The sequence below is a fragment of the Somniosus microcephalus genome, chromosome 26 (assembly GCF_052327205.1).
Source record: "Somniosus microcephalus isolate GS21.2 chromosome 26, FLI_Smic_1.0, whole genome shotgun sequence".
Taxonomy (NCBI): domain Eukaryota; kingdom Metazoa; phylum Chordata; class Chondrichthyes; order Squaliformes; family Somniosidae; genus Somniosus; species Somniosus microcephalus.
Window position 1 is genome coordinate 15,973,082 of NC_141012.1, and position 11,186 is coordinate 15,984,267.

The 11,186-nt window shown below is 40.0% G+C and overlaps 1 protein-coding gene across 1 annotated transcript in view; it reads left to right on the forward strand.

The window, feature by feature from the left end:
* The window catches only part of dlat (dihydrolipoamide S-acetyltransferase (E2 component of pyruvate dehydrogenase complex)), a 30,810-nt gene extending 20,844 nt beyond the window's left edge, over positions 1 to 9,966 (forward strand). Inside the window, exons 9-14 of the mRNA XM_085967905.1 lie at positions 1,755 to 1,835; positions 1,953 to 2,060; positions 3,922 to 4,040; positions 5,536 to 5,698; positions 6,732 to 6,868; positions 7,345 to 9,966. Coding sequence (XP_085824031.1) covers positions 1,755 to 1,835; positions 1,953 to 2,060; positions 3,922 to 4,040; positions 5,536 to 5,698; positions 6,732 to 6,868; positions 7,345 to 7,474 — 738 coding nt within the window. The 3' untranslated portion in view covers positions 7,475 to 9,966. The remainder of the gene's footprint in view (positions 1 to 1,754; positions 1,836 to 1,952; positions 2,061 to 3,921; positions 4,041 to 5,535; positions 5,699 to 6,731; positions 6,869 to 7,344) is intronic.
* The last annotated feature ends 1,220 nt before the right edge of the window (positions 9,967 to 11,186 follow it).

Here is an 11,186-nt window from a genome sequence, read left to right on the forward strand (position 1 = left end):
TCCTGAATCGACTACACAGGAGTGAGGTGATTTCCCATCTCAAGGCGGGAGAGTTGTGGGATTAGTTTGGTCGCTGCAGTTCCCAGCGGTTCTGGTTCCAGAATAGAAAATATTCCCAGACTCTTCAATTTAATGGTTGAGATTTTTTTTTATTATTCGTTCACGGGATGTGGGCGTCGCTGGCAAGGCCATCATTTATTTCCCATCCCTAATTGCCCTTGAGAAGGTGGTGGTGAGCCGCCTTATACAATTGAGTGAGTGGCTTGCTAGGCCATTTCAGAGGGCAGTTAAGAGTTAACCACATTGCTGTGGGTCTGGAGTCACATATAGGCCAGACCGGGTAAGGACAGCCGATTTCCTTCCCTAAAGGACATTAGTGAACCAGATGGGTTTTTACGACAATCTGGTAGTTTCACCATTACTGATACTAGTTTTTTTTATTCTAGATTTAATTAATTAACTGAATTTAAATTCCCCAGCTGCTGTGGTGGGATTTGAACTCGCGTTTCCAGATCATTAGTCCAGGCCGCTGAATTACTAGTCCAGTAACATAACCACTATGCTACCATACCCACTAAGAGCGCATGAATTAGTAAGGGGAACAATAGAAAAGTGAGTTTTTGCATCATTTTCCAATATCCAATATTACTATTCATATAAATCCTGATATTTTAGAGTGCCGTGACAAATGGATGTTGGAAAGCCTCGTGGTTGGTGACTGAGTCCTAGCTATGCTGGGGAGAGTGGTTAAAGCAATATATATATATATATATTTTTTTTTTTTTATAAAGTACAGGAAACTTTGTTATATCCGGCACCGACGGGACCGAGCTGTTGCCGATCTATCAAAACTGCCGGACATACAAAGTTAATGTTGAAGCATACGGAGGTTTTCATCTCCGTATCTGACAACAAACACTGTTGCTTAGCAACAGCTTCTAAAGAGTCGTCTGCAGCTGCAAGTGTCTCTAGCTGAAGCTGTTGCTATAGCTACAGACCTTGCAGTGGCTGACTGGGGGGAAAAAAAAGAACGAGATCTAAAAAAACTTACAGAAAATGGCTCCTGATTTTTGCCGTTAGAGCGAGTATTCCGGACATACAACCTCCGGATAAACCAAAGTTTCCTGTAGAACTACAAAATGGTATTTAAAAAATCTTAGCATTGTTTGGAATGGTCAGGAAATAACTACGAAGCTTTCATGACATCAATGATAAAGGGTTAGAAGACTGCACAAAAGAAGATGGAGTAAATTGGCTTTCAGACTAGTGAACTTTGTTGAAGGGGGGTGTTATGGTAGCTCACTGTGGCCATTAGAAATATTGCTAATTAGATGACTTTTTACCAAAATAGCTATTTATTTCAATTAGCAAACCCGTAACCGGTTATGGTCGGGATTGAACAATACAATGGAAGTTCCTACCAGCTGCTTTTAAATGGCACTAATGCATTTCCCACAAGGTTGCTCAGAGTGAGCGGCAGGATATGGTGTATGTTCAGCAAGTGTCGTATATAGAAATGATCAGAGGTGGCGAGATGCAGGATGGAGAAAGAATTTTGTAACCTGCTCTGAAGACAGTGAAACAAGTTTTTGATTGGCTGAAATTTTTCAAGAATCAATCCAAAAAGCATAGCGCGATTAAAGTGTGGCACGTGCAGCGCACGAAAATGATTGTACATATTTTAGCTGGCCTTTTTTAGTGTGCAATATCACAAGGTTTAACATACTTCACTGTTTTACCTGTTTTTTTTGCAGGCTCCGGCTGCAGCTGCTCCTTGTGTGGCTGCTGTACCCACTGGAACATTCACAGATATCCCTATCACCAATATACGGAAGGCAAGATACAATTGACAAAATTGCGACTGGTTAGAAAGTGGGATGGAGGCAACAGAGACTAGTATTTCTCGCCTCTATTTTCCTGTCGCTAACTCCTTTGTTTATGTTTTACCTTAGGTTATAGCCCAGCGTCTTATGCAGTCCAAGCAGACCATCCCCCATTATTATCTATCTATAGATGTCAACATGGATAGGATTCTGGAGCTTAGGAAAGATTTGAATGAGGTATGAATGGAACTGCAATGGGAGCGTTGCTCAGTATAAACATTTTTGGGGTATGTTCACTTTTTTGGTTTGCTTACTAGTCTCTCCTAACCGTATACCCACTGTTAACATCTGAGAATGGGGTAGAGGAGAGAGAAAAGGGGCTACTGCCAGCATTGCTGCCAAGAGGCAGGGTGGAAACGCCACCTGTTGATTTCTTCCTAAATGTGGCTGGAAATCATGAACTAAACAGTGGAGCACGGAATCTGATTCCTACCTGTTGTTTAAAACTTGGGTTAGGATAGCAGACCGTCAATCCTGTAATCCGCCTTCGGTCCTAACACATATGAAAATGACAGACCGGAAAAGAGCAGCTGGTCTGCCAAAGCTGTCCCTTTACAATCGAGTTACAATTAAGCATCATGACCCCCAGTGCTCTCGCCCACTAGCAGCTGTGTAATCTCCTGGGAGAGGCAAAAAACCCTGGGCCAGTTCAGGGAAACACAATTCTGGGAAATTCCTCGATGACCCACGGAGGTGATCAAGCCGATTTCCAGGAGGGGTATGACCCAACGCCCCACCTATGCAGTGATAACAGCCTCATCCAGGAACTCGTCCAGCTCTCTTCTAAACATTTTTCTGCAAATCTGCACTTAACTGCTCAAGTTCGCAACTTGTTCCAGAGGTCACTGGCCGTCTGTGAAAAGCAAAAAACCTCCTGACATCTAGTCCTAGCTCTCAACTTCTACAAACATCCTCCGGTCCTCCCTACCTATTCATTCAAATAGTCTATCCACACAGATAGTCTAGTCCCTTCATTATTTTAAATACCTCAATTAAAATCTCTTGTCTATGCTTTTCTAGAATAAAAAGAGCCATATCTCTAAGCCTATATATAATAGCAAAATACTGCGGATGCTGGAAATACTCAGCGGGCCAGGCAGCATCCGTGGAGAGAGAAACAGAGTTCATGTTTCAGGTCTGGGACCCTTCATCAGAACTGGAAAAAGCTGGAAATGTAACATATTAAGCAGGTGCAGAGACAGGGGGTTAGGAGGGGAGGAAGGAATTTGAAAGAACATACTGTGAAAATGTTGCAAATGGGAATGGCAAAATCATACTGCATCAAAAATGGGGGCAGGGATTATTATCTGAAATTGTTGAATTGTTGAACTCGATATTGAGTCCGGAAGGCTGTAAGCCTATTGTGATAACTAGGGGCTTTTAAGCTGTGTATCATCCTCGTGGCTTCCCTCTGAACCTTTTCTAGGACCTCTATTACCCACCATGTGGGTTAACCAGAAATGAACACACTATTCTAGATGAGGGCTAACCATGGTCTTGTTACAGGACATTATAGTGCTTTTTATATAATATTGGGTTGTCCTAGTAATACATCCCAATGCTCTGTTAACTTTTACTATAGTCTTGTGGCACTGATTTTGAATCTTTGGAGACTTGTGCACTATAACACTTGGGTCTCTTTCCCGCTCAACAAGTTTCAGTTCAGAGTCCTGCATGGCGCATACATGCTTGGCATTCATCCTATCCACATGCGTAACACTACCTTTATCTACATTAAGTGTCATCTGCCAGATGTGGGCATATTTCCCCCATCACATCTAGATCTGATTGCAGTCTTTTTATCCTCATCTACTGTTCTAATGGCAGCACAAATCTTTGTGTATTCTGTACAATAATACATTAGGAAATATTATCCAGACTTATTGCCATCATTGGTTTCTTACTGATGAGAGAATCACTGCTTAGCTACAATCAAAGAATATTCAGCAAGTTTAAAAGTGAAGTTGCCATTTTGTGACTTGTAAAATGGCAGATTATCCTGGGAGATTATTAATAATCTTGGTCCTTTCATTTATAGGAAATCAAATCTGAAAACATTAAGTTGTCAGTGAATGATTTTCTCATAAAGGCTTCAGCTTTGGCATGCCTAAAGATTCCCGAAGTAAATTCCTCTTGGCTGGACACGGTTATCAGACAGTGAGTAGGCAGTCTACAGATTCAAATGTCTAGAATGTGTCAGTTTTATTTGAAGCAAGTTGCCTTTGTTTAAAATCTAGTGTGTTACTAGCATGTAAAATGGTATGTAACCTTTCAAAATAGAAGTAGTAAGAACATTTTAAACAGAGGTGTACCCTTCCTGTCATGTGATGTGAAATTTCACAGTATATCAAAACTTGGATGGAAAATTTTACATTTTGGAGGGATGGCAATTAGGGTCTAAAACTATTACAGCTTTGTAACGTTCTCTACAGTTGACCTGCAAATGGGGAATGGCAATGAACGAGAACATGTGCCATTAATATTGCTGCCCTCTACAAAGCGAGACTAACACCAGTCTTTTAAAGAAAGATGATTAGAACTTTCATCAAGCTGTCAATTTGAAACGTTAACATTATGGCTGTGACTTTTGTCTCATTCACAAGGATGTGGCTCGGTTTATGCCATTGCTATGCAACCAATTAGGCTGGTGTGTTTGAAACATTTTGAAGCACTTGTCAGACTGGTACAAGACTAACGGGCAGGATTTGGCCTGGAATGCCGTTGGGCTAAAGAAAAGAGCACTTCTCGAGGGCAATTGGGAATGGGCAATAAATGCTGGACTTGCCAGCGACGTCCACATCCCATGAATGAATAATAAGAGTTAGTGGTAGCAGAACCCTGAGTGGTGTATGTTGCAGTGGCCTGTAAAACTGAGAGTATGTTCAAAGGTAGGGGACAGGTTGAGAGTTATTGTGGACACCAAAGTTAGCCCTGTCTAGTATTGGGGAATAGAATGGTTCTACTGTTCGTACCCAGCATCCACGCCAAGCTCACGGATTAGGTGCAAGGTGAGCTAGGTAAAGAGTAGAGCGCACTCTACTTTGCTAAACAGTGGGCCTTGCCCAAACTCAGAAAAGCAGCATCAGTGGGGCTTTTTCCAATTCCTCCTGACTGAGACAACCAATTAAATAACAAAAGCAAAATATTGCGGACGCTAGAAATCTGAACTAAAAACAGAAAATGCTGGAAATACTCAGCAGGTTGGGCAGCATCTGTGGAGAGAAACAGAGTTAACGCATTAACCATTAAATAGCAACTTGTGCTGAACTCTGAACAGTGGCTCTGTGCCCATTTAAAAAAAAAAAAAAAAAAAAACTGGTACGTGAGTGCCTCAACTCATTCCACATACAACTGCCCCATCCAGTATCTAGTAGAGGGAGGGGGCATTTATCCCATCCGTCTGACTTGTATTTGAACCCAAGTCACAGAAACAATAGAAATAGCACACTTGCTCGACCCCCTGTGTACCAAGGGTTTTCTTGAAAGCCAGCAAAATTTGATCAATTATTCTGTATTGTGATTAATTAATATTAACTGATCAGCAACAACTTGCTCCACAAATTTGTGGTGGGGTTAAACCTTCCTTGACTAGAAGTTAGCTGGTGGAAAGGATCAAATGGACTAACTTAAGTTGGTGTCTGTTTCCCATCAGAAACCATGTTGTGGACGTCAGTGTGGCTGTGAGTACGCCTATTGGTCTGATTACTCCCATAGTGTTTAATGCACACATCAAAGGACTGGCCTCCATCAATAATGATGTGAAATCCCTAGCTGAAAAGGCTCGTGAAGGAAAACTCCAGCCCCATGAATTTCAGGTAAGGATTAATATTTGAAAAGAAGAATCCAGTGCATCTGTCCCCCTGCTTTTGGTACCTCACTTTTTACAACGTATGGAAAGAAATAACGTGGTACTATCGCGGGTATGTGGAAGAATACAAGACATAAATGGGAAGATTCAGGCAAAATTGTAGCTGATGGAGTTTAAGGTGGGGAAGTGTAAAGTCGTGCACTTTGGATCCAAGAAAGACAAATTGGAATATTTTCTTAATGGCGAGAGACTAGGAACACTGGAGGAGCAAAGGGATTTGGGTGTCCAGGTACACAAATCGCTAAAATCTAGTGTATGGGTAGAAAAAGTAATCCAAAAAGGCCAATGGAATGTTGGCCTTTACCTCCAGGGAGCTGGAATACAAAGAGGAGGAAGTTATGCTTCAGTTGTACAGCCTTGGTCAGACCCCAGCGAATCCCTCGCCTTTCAGCGGTTTTTGGGAGCTTTTCTCTATTAAACCAGAAAGATGTAATTTTTTTTATTTTTTATAAAAAGAGCGTGGCTTTCCCAGTGAGTTACAGTTTAAAAAAAAAGTGCTGTCTGTAATGTATGTACCTTTTTAAGGGGGGAACTACTTTCTACAGCTCATGTATACTGTAGTACTGGCAGTGACCACACCTGTATATAACGCTGAGTAGTAATCTCTTGTTTCAGTTACAGTTTGAACCACGTTGAGTAAACACCTGTTGTACCGTTCTCTGCAGTCCTTTTATTATTACACGGACGTAACACTGTCAAGTTCAGTTTAGATCTGCATGTGAAACGTAATGAATCTGTATGGATCAGTAATGCGGTAGACAGCAATGTTCCCCATCATTTTTTTTTGGAGGGCCCCTTTAACGGGCTGCACACTCCAATCAGAGGTCCACTTGTGGGTGGTTTTGTCAGTTCAAAAGCTGGTTGCGCGAGATCCCTGGAGCGCGGCCGCGCAGCTTAAAGGGAACATTGGGCAACATGGTCACGCTTTCTAAACAAAGAATCGTACGTATTATTTAACCCACCGTTTTTCTCGACATTAGGGTGGAACATTTACAATATCTAACCTAGGAATGTATGGTATAAAGAACTTTTCGGCCATTATCAACCCACCCCAAGCATGCATTCTAGCTGTTGGCGGATCTGAGGAAAGGCTGCTTCCTGCAGAAAATGAGAGAGGGTAGGCAATTTCTGCGATTATTGTCTTAACTTTTAGTAGATTATTCCTGTTAAGTGAACATTGTGGCCACAAAGTTGCATTCCCCTAGTATAAATTAAATACCAAGCATTAGAATTTTCTGTTGTGCGATGTGCATGTATTGTAAAGGAATTAATTTTTTTTTAGTATATGTAAATTACCGAACCTTTAAAACTCAGTTTTACCCTGGAATATTTTGGCTAGTCGTGTAGCATGTCATCCAGCAGGTGGCTAAACTTTTAAATGCAATAAAATGTTTTATGTCGGAGGAAGTATCCATTAAATACATCAGATTTGAATCAAGTGATTTTGATTTCTATTCGGTTAATAATGGTCACTTCTATAGCTTTGTGCCATTCAACTGAGTTAATTTCTTTAAATGCTGTTGTCGTTCTGTGTTGTAGTGAAGGAAATGTGTAGTTTTAAAATCTCACTGTTACCTTGTCCTAACTCTGCAGGTATGATGTTTCTAATATGATGGCAGTAACCCTGAGCTGTGACCATCGTGTTGTGGATGGAGCAGTGGGTGCCCAGTGGCTAAGTGAGTTCAAGAAGTTCCTTGAAAGGCCATCTACCATGCTGTTATAGATCACAGGAACCAGTGTCCATTTGAGTGTCAACAGTTTTTCTTCAAGGCAATTTTATTTATAAATCCCAGTAGCTGCATGAAATCTTTGTATTCCTGTTATACCATGTGAGATTTATGTATGTATACTACAGTGAAAAAGAAGGTATGCAGTTGAGCTAGAACCCATAATAAACAAAGAGGCAAAAAACTCGTGCTGTTTACTAATTCCAGTTCTGTCTTAAAAACTATTAGTGTTCTCACTGAATTCATGACTCTTCATTTACCCAAATTCAGCGCCAGAAATGCTGTGTGCTCCATCTTGTGTCCTTGTTCACATGCTATAATCTAGAAAGCAATTGAAATAACCCAGTAACTATTTGAATCTAGGAGATTTTTTTTTTATTTTCAAAATATTAGAATTCTCTGGGAACGCGTCTCTCTGCTATCTGTAACACAATCGTAAATGCTTTACTTGTATTTACAATTCTACTTGTGTACAGAGGAACGCCCCGGGTGGTGTGAAATTGGTAGCATGAACTGGGATAATCCTCAATAGGTACAGGGTATGTTTTATATATTTCTCTTAATTAGTTGAATTAAAATCAAAGTGTTAAAGTACTAGATTAACTGCACACACCTTCCAGTCCAGTATTGATATCAGATTAGAACTATTTTATAGAGGCCTGGAACTATTATAGACAAGTGGCATTGACAGATCTTGATTTCAGTGTTTTACATTAATACTTTTTAATTGGACTAGAATTACAAGTTTATGTTTTTCTTTCCCCATTCTTGTGTATCAGATAACCAGTTGTTTAAAATGAGGTTTACCCCAGAATGTAATAAAATTGTGCATCTTTACATCCCTTTCCCACTGTAAATTGCATTTACTAGGTATAAAATTTGGGATGAAAAGGAACCATTTTCCAAGTGTTTTATGTTGCTAATGTGCTACATAGCAGATAATGTTTCCGCGCCAGCAACCGACAAACTAATATTTAATTCTTGACACTTTATCGGGCTTCAGAATGGTTTCTTCATGTATTTGTGGTTTTAACCAGACTAGTGTTGTACAAGTCTGGGGGCCCCTAATGTGTTTGTAGTGCTGTTCAAGATTGGCTGAGCTGAATTAAATTTTGACGTATTATGTTTTGACACCGACTTCAAAAGATTCAAGTGTGCAATCAACTTTCAGCCCTTTTATGGTGCTATCACTGGAAGCAGTACCTGCTTTGTTCCAGTTTACAGGTGCTTTGTTTTGTGTGCAGCTAGATGTTAGACAACAGGTAACAGCACACATTAAACAAAAGTAAATTGGAAGGAAAGGATGACCGTTGTCTTTGTCCTGATTTTAGTCAAGCCTCTGTCTATTCTGGCATCATTTTGTACTGGTCCCACAGGTTTTTTTTGTAATGGGATTAACACTTTTAACAACTAGATATAAAAGTTCAACAATAAAAGAACATGAGCCCAATTCTTTTTTATATAGCCTTTAATTCACATTCTTGGTGCAGTGCATTCTAATTATTGTTTTGCTTACTGCCTAAAAGATCTATTCATTCTTACCACTTCAGATATTCTTAATGCCTTATTATTTAAAAGACGTAAACAGCAAGTTAACATAGGAAAGGGGGGCGGAATAAAAGCAGCACTTGAGGAAACCAAATTAAATGTAGAATTCTGTACAATATTTCACGTATTTGTAGGTCACTTGGTGTCAATAATAAAATGCCATATCCTTCACTCAATGAATACACTTTGAAGTATATTTGTGTGCACGGTTTGCTGTGGTGTGATCAAAACCCACTGCCACCCTGACTTCGTGTGCTGCAAAAAGGAATCTTGTACTTGTAACATCATGGATACTGGTTGATTGATTAAACTGAATCAACTCAATTCTCAGATCAAATTGGCCTGGACTTCCTATTTAAGTATATCTACCTGGGTGCAGCATAATGCTTCATTGAGTAGTTTTCATAATTTGTATAATTCTGCTTGCCATTATGATGCATGCCGGCCAATAGTTATTTTCTAATCCACTAATAGTTGTGCTCCAAACACTGCGTATAAAATGGGGCAAGAGTCTGTCTTTCTGCAGCACATTTCATATATATATTTTGAATTTATTTCTGTTGGGAATTAGGTACTGTTGGCTTATTGCTGATGGGTCTAAGCAACACAAGGTCTACCTGTTGTAGCTTGACATTTTTAAACATGGAAGTTGTGATGCTGCACACATTGATCTGATTATAAAAATGTAAAGTCTGGGCATTTTTGTTTCAGTAGAAGCACCATTTTTCTGTAAAATTAAATTCAGCATTAAACTTTTTTTTAAACAAAATCCTGACACTTGCTATTTTTTTGTGGGAGGGGGAAACAAAACGCACAAATAGATGGTAAGGTGTAAGCTTACAGTAAAATGTTATACTATATATGTACTGTTACTTGAAGCCACTTCCTCCCAGGGAAATTTCTATTTAAAACCAGGATTCAAATAAAATAATAAAACAAATACTTAAGGTTTTGTCTATGTTTATCTCACGCACTGATGCTTGAAAATGTCACCAGTACTTCAGCCACTCTGCTTCCTAAGACGACTGATTGAGAACAAGCTGGGAACCAGTTATATACTGCATGTTCTAGCTGTTGTTTTGCTAACAGCATTCAATTAGTGCAGGTGAGTACCAATGCAAAATTACACTGGGTAGGAGGTTGATTTATGCCCATTACTTCCTACTCCCAGCAGAGTTCCTGATCTTAGCCATACGTGCTGTCTCTGGCACCTGGTAACTAGCAAGGAGCATCACCCCTGCGCCTACTGCACGCTTAGTTTCAATGCGAACAGTAAAGGTCTGGGTTAGAATGGCTTGGTGACGAAGGATAGGAGAGAAACTGCCGTATAGTGGCAGTCTCATTAGACATTATACAGGCTACAGTGATTTTTTTTGTTTAATCATTTTGGGCTCTGAAGTGGTACAATAAAATAGTGCTTCAAATCTTAAAGGTGCTATACCAGGGAAAAGTGGGTTCTAAGTTGGCATCCAGCATTCCCCACATCAAAAGATGAATCATACCACGCACACACTACCTAGTGTCGTAGGAGCAGGATACAACCCTCCTTCAGTAGGGGAAAAAAATACAGAATACATTGAAAAATTCCACACTTCTGCATTAGTGGAAATATTTATATTCTGTTCTTCCACTTATCTATAATAGGAATTAATTTCAAAACCTCATGGTAAATCCAGCTTTTCTGTAGTGTAGATCTGCTTGTTTTCTTTCTATTTGGCATCTATATGAAAGGTGTGTTAAGTGCTGGCATGACCCTATATCCCAATGCATTGTGCTATGGAAGTGTAAGAGGTGGGTAACTTACCATTACTGGCTGCTCTCAGCGATGCACTGAACATGAGCTGGGTGATTTATTCATTATTCCTCCCGCCACTTTCATTCCCAGGCCTCCTACAATGCTGCTCTTGCAGGAGGTAAGGCAGAATACCCTGACATAACTGGCTTCTCATCCACCCTAAGCTTGTCCCCTTGTTAGATGCTGCACAGTTAAGACTGAGAAGTCAGAGTGTGTGTGTGTGGAATTAAATCTCGATACAACCAGTCTGTTGCAGCATGGAGCAGTTGCAAGGAATTCCAGCACACAATTGTTGGCAGCTATATTTAATAAAACATTAAAGTTTAGTTTGATAATTAACAATATAGCATATGTCACACTGGTCC